The sequence below is a fragment of the Hyla sarda genome, chromosome 9 (assembly GCF_029499605.1).
Source record: "Hyla sarda isolate aHylSar1 chromosome 9, aHylSar1.hap1, whole genome shotgun sequence".
Lineage (NCBI taxonomy): Eukaryota > Metazoa > Chordata > Amphibia > Anura > Hylidae > Hyla > Hyla sarda.
In genome coordinates, this window is record NC_079197.1 from 159,223,349 (window position 1) to 159,241,288 (window position 17,940).

The following is a 17,940-nucleotide window of genomic DNA, read 5'->3' on the forward strand; positions in this document are numbered from 1 at the left end:
TAACCCTACAGATTATAGAACAGTGGTCTTCAAGCTGCAGACCTCCAGATGTTGCAAAACTACAACTCCCAGCATGCTGGGAGTTGTAGTTTTGCAACATCTGGAGGTCCGCAGGTTGAAGACCACTGTTGTAGAAGGTGTTCACTGGTTGGACATGAACTCCTCGCAGCGGCGGCTATACCTGTACACATTCACCACTGCGCTCAACACCAACTCATGGAAAAGGTTTATTCAACTAAAAGTATAATACAAACAAATATGTACAACATGGTAGATACTGGACTCGTGGGGGCTCAGTCACTGTCGCTACCATCACTAGCTGCGGAGCCCTGCTCACTGCCGCTCTGCTCTTCATAATCCTGCTGGGAACGGTCACTCCCGAAAGGACTACTGCTGGCGCTGCGGCTCCGGCTCCTTCTGGGTTTCTCCTCTTCCTCCTCCTCCTCGCTGCCGCTGTCCTCACCACCGCTCTTATTGGGCCTGTCATCATCGTCATCATCATCATCACCCCCACTACTACTATCATCATCGTCGTCACTACCAAAGATCTCCTCCTTGTCTCGAGCAGCTCTGTCCTCCTCACTGCTCTCTTTATCCTCTTCCTCTTCTTTCTCCTCCTGTGTGTCTTCTCGTTCACTTTCGCTGCCTGACGCCTCGCCGGCACTCCCCTCCTTCTCACTCTCGCTGCCCTTGTCTCCGTCTTCTGCATCTGCGAAAAAGAAAAAAAAAAAAAGAAAAAAGAAATCAGGTCAAGTAATGTTTCGGAGCAGATGAAGATCTCCCTGTGGCAGAATGCTGACTTATCGCCCTCTAGTGGTAACAAGTCAGAACTGTAGGGCATGTTCAGAAAACAAAATCCAACAAGCTTTTTCCTTGAGATAAGCGGAATCCAAGATGTCTGACCGCTGAACATCTCCCCATCCTATTTGGAAGCTTACATCAGTTATCACATCTCATTAGAATGCTTAAAGGGGTACTCCGGCACAAAACATCTTATTCCCTATCTAAAGGATAGGGGATAAGATGTTAGATCGCGGGGATCCTGTTGTTGGGGACCCCCCGCTGGACCCCCCCAATTGCTGGCGCAGCTCTGGACAGTTCCTAAAATGGACAGATGTCAGCAGAGAGCACTGTAGTATTTAGCAGCTAATAATTACTGGAAGGATTAAGATTTTTTAATAGAAGTAATTTACAAATCTGTTTAACTTTCTGGAGCCAGTTGATTTAAAGAAAAAAAAAGTCATCTGTGCACAGAGCAAACTTCGCTCCGGATGACTGGTGACTGCAGCCGTCGCGCCCCCTGACATAGACCTGAATGGAGGGGGCATGGCGTGGCGTCACGAACACGGGAGCTCCACGCCCTCGTGTTCTGGATGCTGCTACAGGAAAAATCACGGGGTCCCCAGCGACAGGATCCCCGCGATCTAACATCTTATCCCCTATTCTTTTGATAGGGGATAAGATGTTTTGCACCGGAGTACCCCTTTAAAGGGGTACTCCGGTGGAAAACTTTTTTTTTTTTTTAAATCAACTGGTGACAGAAAGTTAAACAGATTTGTAAATTACTTATATTAGAAAATCTCAATCCTTCCAGTACTTATTAACAACTGTATACTACAAAGGAAATTATTTTCTTTTTGGAACACAGAGCTCTCTGCTGACATCATGACCACAGTGCTCTCTGCTGACATCTCTGTCCATTTTAGGAACTATCCAGAGTAGGAGAAAATCCCCATAGAAAACATATGCTGTTCTGGACAGTTCCTAAAATGGACAGAGATGTCAGCAGAGAGCACTGTAGTATTTAGCAGCTAATAATTACTGGAAGGATTAAGATTTTTTAATAGAAGTAATTTACAAATATGTTTAACTTTCTGGCACCAGTTGATTTAAAGAAAATTTTTTACACTGGAGTACCCCTTTTTCATAATCAGTGTGCCTCCAGCTGTTGCATTTTTTTTTTTTTTTTAAATCAACTGGTGCCAGGAAGTTGAACAGATTTGAGAATTACTTCTATTAAATTTTGTTTAATCCTTCCAGTATTTGTTAGCGGCTGTATGCTACAGAGGAAATTCTTTTCTTTTTGGATTTCTCTTCTGTCACGACCACAGTGCTCTCTGCTGATACCTCTGTCCATATTAGGAACCGTCCAGAGCAGCATATGTTTGCTATGGGGATTTTCTAATAAGTACTGGAAGGATTAAGATTTTTTAATAGAAGTAATTTACAGATCTGTTTAACTTTCTGGCACCAGTTTTCCACCGGAGTACCCCTTTAAAGTGTAACTTCAGCATTTGTCTCCTGCTCGTTCTGTAATTATCAGTGCGGAGACACGTAACTCGCGCCGAGCTGTACAGTTGCCGAGGCAACATACCACACCCGGTGATCTCCGTGCACAAGCCCTTTTTTCATCAACAGGACTTGTGCACGGGACTCGCTGAGCATTGTATGGTTGCCTTGGCAACTGTACCGCAGAGAGCAAGCTGTGTGTGTGTCTCTGCACCAATTTTTTTGCAGACCAATGCTGGAGTTCCATTCTAATGCAGAAACGTGTAGATTTGGATAAAAAAAAAAGGGAACGGAAGTCTAGAAAGTCAAGATAAGGAACAGATAAATCAGTGCAAATGCAAAACTGGAGAAAGGAACACGAGGGATGTGTTCAATAATCACTTACCTGATCCCTGAGTCTCATGATCCACCTCGATCTCCTCTTCCTCCTCCTCGGGCTCGTGGTTCTCCAGCTGAGCTCTGCGGGCTTCCTGCAAGTCCAGAGTAGACAATCAGAACCCCCCGAGCCACACTTATTCTTATATCAGGGATTCTTTCCAATACTCTACAACAGTGGTCTCCAACCTGCGGACCTCCAGACGTTGCAAAACTACAACTCCCAGCATGCTTTACAGAGTTTTTCCATATAGTTTTACTGCATTTTGGCCACAGCAAAAACATTTATACTGTGATTAGAACAGTTGAAGTAAAATAGCACCTTTTTTTTACTGCCATTTAGAGAAAATTACATAAAAAAAAATAAATTTATTATTTTTATTAATAAATAAAATTAATAATATTGTTTATTATTAATAAAAAATTAATACATATTTTTTTATTAATATTTTTAAAATAAATAATACAAAAATATTGTTTTTATTATTAATAAAAAATTAAATAATAATATTTTTTTATTAATAATAATTTTTATAAAAAAAATAGCAATAATACAAAATAATAATATTTTGTATTATTATTACAAAATATTATTAATATTTTGTATTATTGCAATTTTTTTTATTTTTATTATTAACAATATTATTATTATTATTATTAATATAGCAGCAGTATACAGATCGGGCTGGAGGGGAGGTGTATAACTACTATATAGCCAGATCCCAAAGTGCAGTGGTCTTCAACCTGCGGATCTCCAGATGTTGCAAAACTACAACTCCCAGCATGCCCGGACAGCCAACGGCTGTCCGGGCATGCTGGGAGTTGTAGTTTTGCAACATCTGGAGGTCCGCAGGTTGAAGACCACTGCTCTACAACTTCGGTCTGCAAATTTTGGCGGGGGCGGGGGGGGGGGGCTTTGGGGTAATGTTGTTCCATTACAGACTATTTCTCCACAGTAGCTTTCCCTTCGCACCCACTATCGTACCTGAGCCTCCAGCTCCTTCTCATTCATGTCTCTGTGTTTCACCACCAGCACAGCATTTGTTCCAGACTGGACTCCGGCCTTCACCCTCCTCTTACTGAGACGCACTCTGCAAAAAAAAAATGGAAGACACCTCCAGGTTACACCACATTGTGATTATCGTTACATTCCACAATCAGAATAATTTACCCCAAAATCCACACTTCTTAAAATGGGTACTCCACTGGAAAAATGTTATTTATTTATTTTTAAAACAACTGGTGCCAGAAAGTTATACAGATTTAAATGACTTCTATTAAAAAATCTTTATCCTTCCAGTACTTTTTAGCAGCTGTATGCTATTTTCTTTTTGAATTTCTTTTTTGTCTTGTCCACAGTGCTCTCTGCTGACACCTCTGTCTGTGTCAGGAACTGTCCAGAGCAGGAGAAAATCCTCATTGCAAACCTATGCTGCTCTGGACAGTTCCTGATACCGGGCAGCAGAGAGCACTGTGGACAAGACAAAAAAAGAAATTCAAAAAGAAAAGAATTTCCTCTGTAGCATACAGCTGCGAATAAGTACTGGAAGGGTAAAGATATATATATATTTTTTTTTTATAGAAGTCATTTACAAATCTGTAACTTTTTGGCACCAGTTGATTTTTTTTTAATAAGTTTTCCCATCAAAGTACCCCTTTAATACCAGTGTCTGTAAAGTCACAACAATTAAAAAGGAGATCAGGAGAAAAAAAGTGAGGAGAAGGGTGCAGTAGGACGCAAGAGGGGGGGGGGGGGGGGGTTTGGGGGGATGGGGATCCACCCCACTGGACCACCAGGGATGGTTTAAATGTCCCTTTAGACGCCGCTGTCAACTTTGACAGTGGTGATCTAAAAAGGGGTTAATAGCCGGCCGCGGCAATTTCCGCATGTCTGCTATAAACGCCGGCCCCCAGCTACAGGAATCAGCTGGGGGCCGGCCGGTATGACACGAGCTCGAGTCAGGAGCCCGCGCCATACAACGGTAGCCGTCTCCTCCTTAGACGGCAATCGGTTAAGCGAGGTGAAAGAAAAAACAAAACAAAAAACACAAATGTCTCTTACCTGGTCTCCAGCTCGTTGTAGTAGACTCCGTCGTTTTCACGGAAGATGAAGAAGTAGTTCTCCTCGTATCCCTTGCTGGCCTTGTTCTTGACATTCCAATTGTACTCTCTGGCGATCTTGTAATCATATCTGTAGGAAAAAAAAAAAAGGTTATCTACTTAATTGGTGGCAAAGGAGATGGAACCACAAAAATAAGGGCAGAAAGACAATCACTCCCAATATGGACAGGGAACAAAATCCTAGTTTAAAACAAGGAAGCTGTCAGAGATCACTAGAGATGAGCGAACTTACAGTAAATTCGATTCGTCACGAACTTCTCGGCTTGGCAGTTGATGACTTTTCCTGCGTAAATTAGTTCAGCTTTCCGGTGCTCCGGTGGGCTGGAAAAGGTGGATACATTCCTAGGAAAGAGTCTCCTAGGACTGTATCCACCTTTTCCAGCCCATGGGAGCACCTGAAAGCTGAACTAATTTATGCAGGATAAGGCATCAACTGCCGAGCCGAGAAGTTCGTGACGAATCGAATTTACTGTAAGTTCGCTCATCTCTAGAGATCACGTCTCCTCACTTACATATCATCCGCCATGTAGTCCATTCCCTCGTCCTGGTCTCTCTTCCTCTTCCGCATCGTGTCCTCTCCAGGTAGAAAGTAGGCCACAAACTGGTTTCCTTCTTCATCCATCATCCCCCTACGGATCACAAACACATGAATGATCCGTTTTTCTCCCCATCAGCCACATACCTGGTCCTTATACAGGGTGACGTTGTCTGTACCTGATCATGGCTTGTGACATCATGTCCAGTGCTGCGGTGCTGGGCGTCTCCTTCGGAGCAGGATCTGAGTCAAAGATGACCTGAGCGCAGGGATTGATCCACATCTGGAAACAGAAGGGGGGGGGGGGGGTGGGGGGGGGGGATGGGTTACACCAAATCAGAGAAACTCCGCAAATACAAAAAGCAAACATCTCCGTACCTTGAAATCAGGGAAGACCGGCATGACCTCCACAGGGGTGACGCGTGGCTTGCTGTAATGTTGACTAATCTGAAGGTATACAGGAGGTAATATGAACATGGGTTAGTGGGGGGCGCGCAGCTTTGTCTTTTGGGCTCATCTTCTGTTCCATTATTCTTTGCACTTACATCCTTTTGGGCATCTTCAAAGGTTTTCTCAATAGCAGAGATCTGGCTGTCCCTGTCCTTGTAGATGTCCTCCTCTGTGAACTGCTGCTTGACAGACACTCCGATCCTGAGCACAAGAACATAAAGTGTTAAAAAAAATAAAAAATAAGTAAATAAATCCCCGCCACCCCTCAAAAAGACAATAATAAAATCCCACTAATAATAAAGTACTCACAACGTAGGATGCTATAACTCCCCCCCCCCCACCCCAAAATCAGGTTAACCCAGTGTTTTCCAACCAGGGTGCCTCCAGCTGTTGCAAAACTACAACTCCCAGCATGCCCGGACAGCCAACGGCTGTCCGGGCATGCTGGGAGTTGTAGTTTTGCAACAGCTGGAGGCACCCTGGTTGGAAAACACTGGGTTAGGATAAAGATAGCAGCAGATTGGCTGCAGTAAGGAAGGGACCAGCCGTTATCATCCATCCTGAGTGATGAACATTAGAGATGAGCAAATTTACAGTAAATTTGATTCGTCACGAACTTCTCGGCTCGGCAGTTGATGACTTTTCCTGCATAAATTAGTTCAGCTTTCAGGTGCTCCGGTGGGCTGGAGAGTCTCCTAGGACTGTATCCACCTTTTCCAGCCCACGAGAGCACCTGAAAGCTAAACTAATTTATGCAGGATAAGTCATCAACTGCCGAGCCGAGAAGTTTGTGACGAATCGAATTTACTGTAAGTCATCTCTAGTGAACATCAATTTATTGCTGGCAGCTAATATTTACCAGCTTTATCTTTTTCATATTTATCTTTTGTTTATATTTTGTTCTTCCTACATCTTATATCCCCTGATGAACCCCGCATTGCTCCACTTTATCCCAATTGGAGGAGGGGGAAAGGCGTCGGGATTAACAACGCTTTACATTGTGTCTACTGGCACAAATTGTGTTTTGTAGGATATAGTTTGCTGTGATAGGTGATGGTTTGGAGCCCAATATCATCGGTCTGGGCTCCATTTCTCGTCTTACCTACACTGGGCGTTGTAGGTTTATAATTTGAGGACAACTTATCTGAAATCCTATTAAAGGTTAAAGGGGTATTCCAGGCAAAAACTTTTATATAGGAGCTTCTGAAGTTAAGGTTGTTCTTTTCTGTCTAAGTGCTCTCTGATGCCACCTGTCTCGGGAAACGCCCAGTTTAGAAGAGGTTTGATATGGGGATTTGCTTCTAAACTGGGTACTTCCCGAGACACGTGTCAGAGAGGACTTAGACAGAAAAGAACAACCTTAACTTCAGAAGCTCATAAGTACTGAAAGGATTAAGATTTTTTAGCAGAAGTAATTTACAAATCTGTTTCACTTTCTGGAGCCAGTTGATATATAAACATTTTTTGCCTTGAATACCCCTTTAAGTTTTAATGAGATAATAATTCTGCTTCTGTGAATACTTAGGATAAAGATACGAACAAGACGAGTGTCAGCAAAAGAGGCCTTTCTCAGACCATTGTGACGAAATGTGTCCTCTCTGTACCTTTATCCGAATCTCATTTGCGGGTCAGAACTCTCACCAGTCAGACCTCCAGTGATTATACATTTGATACCTATCCAGTAGATATGTGATTAAATGGCGTTAGTAGGACAACCTGGCCCAGGTATAGGCAACCTTTAGCACTGCAGATATTTGGACTATATCTCCCATGATGCTCTGTAAGCATTTTGGATGTAAGAGTATCATGAGAGTTGTAGTTCAGGACATCTGCAGTACCGACGAAGGTTACCTACGCCTGAACTAGACAGTAGACGTGTCTTCTTAATTACATTAGCCACCAGTCCTTTCTGATGAAGCTGGGGAACCAGCGAAACAAAGGAACTGGCTAACATAGCTTTAATCAGCAGCCTTTCAGTCATACTCCATACAAGCATTAAAGGGGTACTCTGGTGGAAAACTTTATTTATTTATTTTTATTTTTTTTAAATCAACTGGTGCCAGAAAGTTAAACAGATTTGTAAATTACTTCTATTGAAAAATCTTAATCCTTCCAGCACTTATTAGCTGCTGAATACTAGAGAAAATTATTTTCTTTTTGGAACACAATGCTTTCTGCTGACATCACGAGTACAGTGCTCTCTGCTGACATCTCTGTCCATTTTAGGAACTGTCCGGAGCAGCATATGTTTGCTATGAGGATTTTCTCCTACTCTGAACAGTTCCTAAAATGGACAGAGATGTCAGCAGAGAGCACTGTGCTCGTGATTCAGCAGAGAGCTCTGTGTTCCAAAAAGAAAAGAATTTCCTCTGTAGTATTCAGAGTACCTCTTTAATTGTGCTGATCTAGAGGTCCTTAGTATATTAGTGCATCTTCTTCATAAGCCAAATGGGAGTTATACAGGATCTATAGGAGATAGACTGGAGCTGTGGTTTTAAATTCTAGTGTGGTCCTGACACCTAGTGGACAATTTATTAACTACAAAGTGTTCATATATGTATCAACGCATATTTTAATTTGCACCAATTAGAAGTTATATTTTATTGGGAGGGTCCTAGTTTAGGGTACCCCTTTGGGGGTTTTCCCTACAGTTGTTGTGAAAATACTTTATTACAAGGGTGCATGTACATGTAGTTTTCTGGTGCAAGCAAAGACTGAATTCTGATGAATTTAGGTTAAAGGGGTTATCCAGGGTTTAAGAAAAATAAAAAATAAAAAAACTGCCCTCAGGTTGTGTGTGGTATTTTTAGCTCAGTTCCACTGAATTTAATGGAGCCAAGTTGTAATACCACGCACAACCTGAGCACAGGTGTGGTGCTGTTTTTCTATTCCTGGATAACCCCTTTTATCAGTCTCTTACGATATTTCATGAACTGCATTAGAAGGGGACATTTGCTGCACAATGATTACAGATGTCTAATCTGGGACCCCACTGATCCAAACACTGAGGCTCGGTTCACATGTAGCAAATCCAGACTATGGCCCTCATTTACTATTGCAAACCCGACATGTTTTGTCGGGTTGTGCGCCAGATTCTGGTGCATTGTGCCAGAAATTCTGTCTGCTTCAGAATTTGCGCCAGAATTGAAAAAAAATAAATAAAATAAAACTGACTAAGAAAACCTGAAAAGGGGGAGTTGCCATCGGGGAAAGGAGGCGTGGTAACAGATAGGGAGCGTGTCCCTGACATCACAAAAACCCAACACATTTACTAAGGTTTCCTCAGAAAAATGTGGTGGATTTCAGCTGAGGAAAACCCTACAGATCAGAACATGTGTAATAATAATAATAATAATAATAATAATAAAAAAAATATTTAAAAAAAAAAATAGCAAATTGTAGGGAAAGTGGAAAATGTAGGGAAACATTAGAAAATACTGTGTTAAAACCCACAAAGAAAACTACACTTAGTAAATCAGGGCTTATGTGTCCAAATGCTGCCCATATAGATAGCATCTAATGCCCAGGAGGAATGCTGGGATTTAAATTATATTTATATTATATTTCAGATACCCCTGATGACGTGACTGTTGTCACGAAACACGTAGGGGAGGCTGTGCATTTAAATTTTAACATCAGCATTGCTATCACCCCAAATCCCTGTAGCACTGCAGGTACAGGGCAAATACAGACTCTCAGATGAGAGCTGGTGGGAATATACATATATAGTGGTGATCCTGCTGTGGTTTTTAAACAAACATCTTTGGTTCTCTAATTTTTATATTTTAAGCACCATAAAAAAAGTTAAAGGGGTACTCCAGTGAAAAACTTTTTTTTTTTTTTTTTAAATCAACTGGTGCCAGAAAGTTAAACAGATTTGTAAATGACATCTATTAAAAAATCTTAATACTTCCTGTACTTATTAGCTGCTGAATACTACAGTGGAAATTCTTTTCCGTCTGAAACACACAGCTGTCTGCTGACATCACGAGCACAGTGCTCTCTGCCGACATCTCTGTCCATGTGAGGAACTGTCCAGAACAGCATATGTTTGCTATGGGGATTTCCTTTTACTCTGGACAGTTCCTAAAATGGACAGAGATGTCAGCAGAGAGCACTGTGCTCATGATGTCAGCAGAGAGCTCTGTGTTTCAAACGGAAAAGAATTTCCACTGTAGTATTCAGCAGCTAATAAGTACTGGAGTACCCCTTTAAGTTTTATTAGTAAGGGAGGGAGCACTTTTCGAGGGGGTCTTGCACCCCCACCTGGATTCTCTCCCCGTGTGGGCTTTGGTGATTCAAATGCGGCACATGTCACTGTGAATAGGCATGGTTTGGGAATGTGGCTTCTGATTTCAATCCCTGGGGTGCCAGAGGTCAGCCAGTTATGGTCTACCCTAGAGATGAGTGAACTTACAGTAAATTCGATTCGTCACGAACTTCTCGGCTCGCCAGTTGATGACTTTTCCTGCGTAAATTAGTTCAGCCTTCAGGTGCTCCGGTGGGCTGGAAAAGGGGGATACAGTCCTAGGAAAGATTCTCCAAAGACTGTATCCACCTTTTCCAGCCCACGGGAGAACCTGAAAGCTGAACTAATTTATGCAGAAAAAGTCATCAACTGCCGAGCCGAGAAGTTTGTGACGAATCGAATTTACTGTAAGTTCACTCATCTCTAGTCTACCCTTTTAAAAGGAAATAAATGTCTAAGACCAAGTTCACACTTCATGTTATGTTGCAGCCCAAAACTGCACCGAAAGCCACAGATGCCTCTAAAGCGGTTACACATTTTACTGCCAGACTGTGCATGTCCACACAATAATACAGTAGTCGCCCACATGCCAGCTGTTGCAAAACTACAACTCCCAGCATGCCCGGACAGCCGTTGGCTGTCCGGGCATGCTGGGAGTTGTAGTTTCGCAATAAACGGAGAGACACAACCTGCTGGAAGTTTATTGTGCAATAGTAGATGTATAGACATCAGGCCTACACCCAACATAGGCCGCGTCACTTACTTGACTTCAGGCTTCTCATTGGAGATACCGTATCTGTTAAACTCTGTGGAAATATATTCGGTCTTCCTCATCCAGGGGACGACTTTAGCATGCTGCTGAGATCTGCAAGAACGACAAAAGGGTTAACATCAGTGGATTAAAGGGGGACTCCACTGAAAAACATACATATATATATATATATATATATATATATATTTTTTTTTTTAAATCAACTGGTGCCAGAAAGTTAAACAGATTTGTAAATGACTTCTATTAATAAATCTTAATCCTTCCAGTAGTTATCAGCTGCTGTATACTACAGAGGAAGTTCTTTTCTTTTTTAAATTTCCTTTCTAGCTGACCAGAGTGCTCTCTGCTGACACCTCTGTCCATTTTAGGAACTGTCCAGAGTAGGATAGGTTTTCTATGGGGATTTGGTCCTACTCTAGACAGTTCCTGGCATGGACAGGGGTGTCTGCAGAGAGCACTGTGGTCAAACAGAAAGGAAATTAAAAAAGAAAAGAACTTCCTGTGGATCATATAGTAGCTGATAAGTACTGAAAGGATTAAGATTTTTTCATAGAGGTAATTTACAAACCTGTTTAACTTTCTGACAACAGTTGATTAAAAAAATAAATAAAAAATAAAAGTTTTCCAGTGGAGTACCCCTTTAAATAGAAGCAAGGGGCCCCATAGCAAACACCCATATGGGGAACGGATTAATGGGTCTTATTTGCCCCCCAGGACAGAAGGGTCTGGTGTTTATTTCCCATTTGCTTTTCATGACCCATTGGTTATTCCCCTCCCCAGTATGAATTTGCTGACAATGCAGTTCCCTGGAGACAGGAGCTCTGCATAGTTTCTTACCAATGGGTAAAGAAATGGAACCAACCAGGATGGGGCCCCCTCTCTCCAAAAGCCCAATAGCAGCCTCTATGTTATGTATGTCCTTAAAGGGGTACTCTGGTGGAAAAAACTTTTTTTTTTTTTTTTTTTTTAAATCAACTGGTGCCAGAAAGTTAAACAGATTTGTAAATTACTTCTATTATAAAATCTTTATCCTTCCAGTACTTATTAGCAGCTGTATGCTACAGAGGAAATTCTTTTCTTTTTTGTCTTGTCCACAGTGCTCTCTGCTGACACCTGATGCCCGTATCAGGAACTGTCCAGAGCAGGAGAAAATCCCCATAGCAAACCCATGCTGCTCTGGACAGTTCCTGACACGGACATCAGGTGTCAACAGAGAGCACTGTGGACAAGACAAAAAATTAATTCAAAAAGAATAGAATTTCCTCTGTAGCATACAGAAGCTAATAAGTACTGGAAGGATGAAGATTTAATAGAAGTCATTTACAAATCTGTTTAACTTTCTGGCACCAGTTGATTTAAAAAAAAAGTTTTCCATCAGAGTACCCCTTTAAGGGGGTATTCCAGCTTCTCTTTACTTTTAAGGTATGTATGTGTTATATGTACATGTAGTATTATTCACATTTGACCGCTAAGCGGTCACTAAGACCCTAAATTTCCCACCCAATATAAAACTTAACGTTTAATGAGCCAAGATTAAAATAACCTCACACATATTGATCCATAATGCATTGATTGGCATGACACTGCATGCTATATTAGGTGAATTGAAAAGATAGATTGTGGCTGCAGTCCACAATCTATGGTGTGAGACAATTAAAAATCTAACACATTGCCCGCCCGCCCGACGTTTCGCCACAGGCTGTGGCTTTATCAAGGGCTAAGAGGCAAATGGCGTGCAAACAAGCCTTGCAGGGGTTTAAATAACCTCCTGTCTCTGACGTAATTGAAACATGTCACTTCCTGTATTATCATGACATCTCATTGGTCACAATCCCATGCAGACTATTGATTGATCGCAAAATATATGTACATGTAGTACCTGTCAGGGGTGCATTATCTGCTTTTTGGATTTTCATGGCCCCCTTTCCCGGAATCCTACAGGCCTGAGACAACAGCTGATCACGAGAGGATTGGCTTCTTCTCGTCTTGCCCCCTGATGACGTGTGCGGCCCATCTTTACATCCTGTTGTGCCCTTGTTAAATGCGCCTGCGCTATCTGCAGACTGTTCTGAGATCTCATGAAGTGGGGGATGCGTCCAACGCAGGCACAACGGAACGTAAAGATGGGCCACACACGTCATTGGGGGGGTTGGCTTGTCAGGTAAGAGGAGAAGAAGCCAAGCCTCTCGTGGTCAGCTGTTGTCCTGACCTCAATAGGATCCCGGGAAAGGCTCAAAACCATAGGGCACAAGAATGCTGAAACTCCCTGGACATGAAAATCCCAAAAAGGGCACAATCCACCCCTGATAGGTACTACATCTACCAGGTAACACATACATAACTTGGCACATGCCTTAAAAGCACAAAAAAAATCTGGAAACAACTGGAAAATCTTCTAAATGTAAAGAGATCTAGCAGTAGGAAAAGATGGGCCCCTCCTCTTGGCATCATTACTGCAGAACATCTATGCGCACATACAGGCGAAACTTGAAAAATTAGAATATTGTGCAAAAGTTCATTTATTTCAGTTATGCAACTTAAAAGGTGAAATATATGAGAGAGACTCATTACATGCAAAGCAAGATAGTCCAAGCTGTGATGTCATAATTGTGATGATTATGGTTACAGCTCATGAAAACCCCAAATCCCCCCCCCAATTACTATGATTTGGGGAGCCCTGTCATATGCTGGTGTTGGGCCACTGTGCTTCCTTAAAGGGGTACTCCACTGCTCAACGTTGGGAACAAACTGTTCCGAACGCTGGAGTCGGGAGCTCGTGACATCATAGCCCCGCCCTCATGACATCAAACCCCGCCCCTCAATGCAAGTCTATGACTTGCATTGAGGGTGCGGGGCGTGATGTCATGAAGGAGCGGGGCTATGATGTCACTAGCGCCCGGTTCCAGCGTGCAGAACAGTTTGCTCCTAACACTGAGCAGCAGAGTACCCCTTTAAGTCCAGGGTCAATGCATCCATCTACCAGGAGATTTTGGAGCACTTCCTTTCCTTTTAAATTTACATTAATGAACTACAATGGACTTTTGCCCAATATTGACATTTTTGGAGTTTCCCCTGTACATAGCGCTTGTCTCCAACATTCATTCCATCTCCGATGCAGTTAATACCTCTTAGAGCTGCTGGGGGCCTGAATTTCCTCCTCAAGGAGTTTCTCATCGGCAATATCCAAAAGAACTAAAAATCATAAAAAGAGAAGACAATGTATAAGTCCATCCCACAAGCGCTCCCACAATCTCACCACAGCACCGCGTCTCACCATTTGTGTCTATACGGTAAGTATCAGGGTTGATGAGGTCGATGGTGACCCCCAAGTCTGGCTCCGTCAGGAGGTCGTGTTTATGCTGCTTCTCCAAGGAAGTGGCTTTATACTGTACAAACCTAAGAGAAGACGAGGACCACAGTGAGAGGAGAGAAGACGAGGACCACAGTGAGAGGAGAGAAGACGAGGACCACAGTGAGAGGAGAGAAGACGAGGACCACAGTGAGAGGAGAGAAGACGAGGACCACAGTGAGAGGAGAGAAGACGAGGACCACAGGGAATATAGAGAAGACGAGGACCGCGGTGAGATGAGAGAAGACGAGGACCACAGGGAATATAGAGAAGACGAGGACCGCGGTGAGAGGAGAGAAGACGAGGACCACAGGGAATATAGAGAAGACGAGGACCGCGGTGAGAGGAGAGAAGACGAGGACCACAGGGAATATAGAGAAGACGAGGACCGCGGTGAGATGAGAGAAGACGAGGACCACAGGGAATATAGAGAAGACGAGGACCGCGGTGAGATGAGAGAAGACGAGGACCACAGGGAATATAGAGAAGACGAGGACCGCGGTGAGAGGAGAGAAGACGAGGACCACAGGGAATATAGAGAAGACATGGACCACAGGGAATATAGAGAAGACGAGGACCGCGGTGAGAGGAGAGAAGACGAGGACCACAGGGAATATAGAGAAGACGAGGACCGCGGTGAGATGAGAGAAGACGAGGACCACAGGGAATATAGAGAAGACGAGGACCACAGTGAATATAGAGAAGACGAGGACCGCAGTGAGAGGAGAGAAGACGAGGACCGCGGTGAATATAGAGAAGACGAGGACCACAGGGAATATAGAGAAGACGAGGACCACAGTGAATATAGAGAAGACGAGGACCGCAGTGAGAGGAGAGAAGACGAGGACCGCAGTGAGAGGAGAGAAGACGAGGACCACAGGGAATATAGAGAAGACGAGGACCGCGGTGAATATAGAGAAGACGAGGACCGCGGTGAATATAGAGAAGACGAGGACCACAGGGAATATAGAGAAGACGAGGACCGCGGTGAGAGGAGAGAAGACGAGGACCGCAGTGAGAGGAGAGAAGACGAGGACCACAGGGAATATAGAGAAGACGAGGACCGCGGTGAATATAGAGAAGACGAGGACCACAGGGAATATAGAGAAGACGAGGACCACAGGGAATATAGAGAAGACGAGGACCGCGGTGAGAGGAGAGAAGACGAGGACCACAGTGAATATAGAGAAGACTAGGACCACAGGGAATATAGAGAAGACGAGGACCACAGGGAATATAGAGAAGACGAGGACCACAGGGAATATAGAGAAGACGACGCCTACTCAGAGTGTACAAAACCCAACACCGACACTTACCTGTTCTGGTCAAAGGGGTAAGTAATAAACTTTGGATCAAAGGGAATATCTGGAAGACTGTTACAATACTTCACTCTACAAACCACTCCGGACCTGCAGGACCAAGGGAGGACAGTGAGGACATGGCAAGACAAAAAGTTTGGTATCAATTTGGTATCGCTGTAATCACATAGGTACAGAATCACATTTATCATACACTTATTTTTAGTTACCTCTTCACTGACATCTTTTACTACATTCAGGTTTATGGTTTTCAGCATTGTGGGAGCTCAGGGGGCACTGGGTGCGTTTAGGTCCCATGAGGGTGGGAGTGTGTTGGGCGAAGCCCTTAGATCACTGCAGAGGTCACCCATAGAAGTCAGTGGGGCAGGGGCCTAAGGGTCCCATGAGAAATGGTGACATAACAGGGGGCAGCAGTGTTGGGGCACTTTTGTCAAATGGAGGAATGGCAGAGGAGGGGTTTTGGGGGCAACAAGGGGTATGGTCCTTAGATTACACAATAGGTGGGTTGGGGTCTGCAGTCGGGCCGGGGCCCAGAGGTTGCTTGAGGTAAGGCGGTCACAATGGTAGGGCCCTTAAAGGAGTAGTCCAGTGGTGAAAAACTTCTCCCCCTATCCTAAGGATAGGGGATAAGTTTCAGATCGCTGGGGCCCCCCGCGATCTCCTGTACGGGGCCCCGACAGCCCGCGGGAAGGGGGAGTGTTGACCACCGCATGAAGCGCCGGCTGACACACCCCCTCAATACAACTCTATGGCAGAGCCGCAGCGCTGCCTTCGGCAATCTCCGGCTCTGCCATAGCGATATATTGAGGGGGTGTGTCGGCCGCCGCTTCGTGTGGTGGTCAAGACGCGCTATCTGGCCAGCGAGCTGGGGCCCCATACAGGAGATCGCGGGGGGCCCCAGTGGTCGGACCCCCCGCGATCTGAAACTTATCCCCTATCCTTAGGATAAGGGGATACGTTTTTTTTTTACCCCTTTAAAGGGTCACAAAGTGGGGTGTCAATGCTCGGGCCTCCTGGGCATACAAGAGAAAAGGGGGGCGTCACAAGGCCCTAAGGTCAGGGTTTACCAACAAGGGTGCTTCCAGCTGTTGCAAAACTACAACTCCCAGCAGGCCCGGACAGCCATAGGCTGTCCGGGCATGCTGGGAGTTGTAGTTTTGCAACAGCTGGAGGCCCCCCTAGTCGAGAAACACTGCTCTAAGGTTAGTGTTTACCAACAAGGATGCTTCCAGCTGTTGCAAAACTACAACTCCCAGCATGCCTGAAAAGCCAAAAGCTCAGGTGACACAAACAGGCACTGTTCATGGGGCCACTAGGTGACAAATTAAACAAAGGCTACAGGGTTTCTGGGGCCCTAGAGTCACATGTTCCCGGGGCCCCTACCGAATGCAACAGTAGCACAACTGGTTAAGAAGTGTTAGTAAATATCCTTATATATTATAATGTACAATACAACTCACCGCTCGGGAACCGTACGATGGGCATTCGACCTGGAAGAGAGAAGATGACAGCATGAGACTTATGACCGCTGGGGAAACTACAACTCCCAGCATGCCCAGACAACCTTCCTGGAGGCATCAACACTGACAAATCCAATAATCCAGCAGAGAATTCATCTCAGATTATCACAATGTCCCGACTACCAGATGTCGTATGAACGGACTCCTCACATACGCCAGTGTACGGTCATGATGTCAAATGATGACGTCACTACTCACCGGTGCCCCTCCTCCCGCTGGGCCTGCGTCTGTATAGTCGGTGCCATGATGTGTTACCGCACGGAGTCACCAACCGAGCGTTACTCCCGGATTTGGGTCCTTATTAGCCCCGCCCCCTTTCTAATCTAAAAAAAACAGGCAATCACTAAGGACAGCCCTGAAGGCCCCCTTACCTACAGGGGCATGACGGGATATGTAGTTACGGGGGAGGCGCTTAGTTTAGTAAACATAATAGCCCAGGCCAGTGATTCCCAAACAGGGTGCCGCCAGCTGTTGCAAAACTACAACTCCCAGCATGCTCGGACAGCCGAAGGCTGTCCGAGCATGCTGGGAGTTGTAGTTTTACAACAGCTGGAGGCACCCTGATTGAGAAAAAATGGCCCACAGTAGTGAAAAGGCGGGGCTATGCAGATTAAACTGTGACGTGTTCAGTTTTTTTGATTGACAGTGACAACAGCCTATCAGTAGCAGGCGCTGTGAGCGTACGGAACTAGTGGTTTAATAATGGCGGCGCCCTTAAATCAGCCACTAGGACCTCAAAATCCCGGGGCCGGCGGCGCCCCAGGACCCCAACTTGGACCAGGAGGAAACCAACAGCAACAGCTCGGACTCGCCCAGCAACAACAAGACTTCGATCCGGTCCAGAGATACAGGATGCTGATCCCGCAGCTTAAAGAAAGCCTGCAGGTATTGTAGAGGCACGAGCCGGCCTGAGCAGCCAATCAGCTGTAATCTAGTTGCTATGAGTAACCCAGCAACCAAT

The 17,940-nt window shown here is 44.5% G+C and overlaps 2 protein-coding genes across 2 annotated transcripts in view; one reads left to right on the forward strand and one right to left on the reverse strand.

Annotated features, from left to right (window-relative positions):
- Nucleotides 1-211: 211 nt before the first annotated feature.
- Nucleotides 212-17,454, reverse strand: PAF1 (PAF1 homolog, Paf1/RNA polymerase II complex component). The gene is made up of 14 exons (XM_056541313.1): nt 17,178-17,454; nt 16,920-16,949; nt 15,457-15,549; nt 14,066-14,187; nt 13,917-13,983; nt 10,783-10,884; nt 5,866-5,971; nt 5,699-5,767; nt 5,500-5,603; nt 5,298-5,414; nt 4,727-4,855; nt 3,650-3,755; nt 2,675-2,759; nt 212-709 (listed from the first exon to the last, which is right to left on the reverse strand). The coding sequence occupies exons 1-14, from the start codon at nt 17,222-17,224 to the stop codon at nt 294-296; spliced, it is 1,593 nt and encodes a 530-aa protein (XP_056397288.1). The 5' UTR covers nt 17,225-17,454; the 3' UTR covers nt 212-293.
- Nucleotides 17,455-17,542: 88 nt separating this feature from the next.
- MED29 (mediator complex subunit 29) overlaps nt 17,543-17,940 on the forward strand; it is a 30,000-nt gene continuing 29,602 nt past the window's right edge. The window contains exon 1 of the mRNA XM_056541314.1: nt 17,543-17,864. Coding sequence (XP_056397289.1) covers nt 17,682-17,864 — 183 coding nt within the window. The 5' untranslated portion in view covers nt 17,543-17,681. The remainder of the gene's footprint in view (nt 17,865-17,940) is intronic.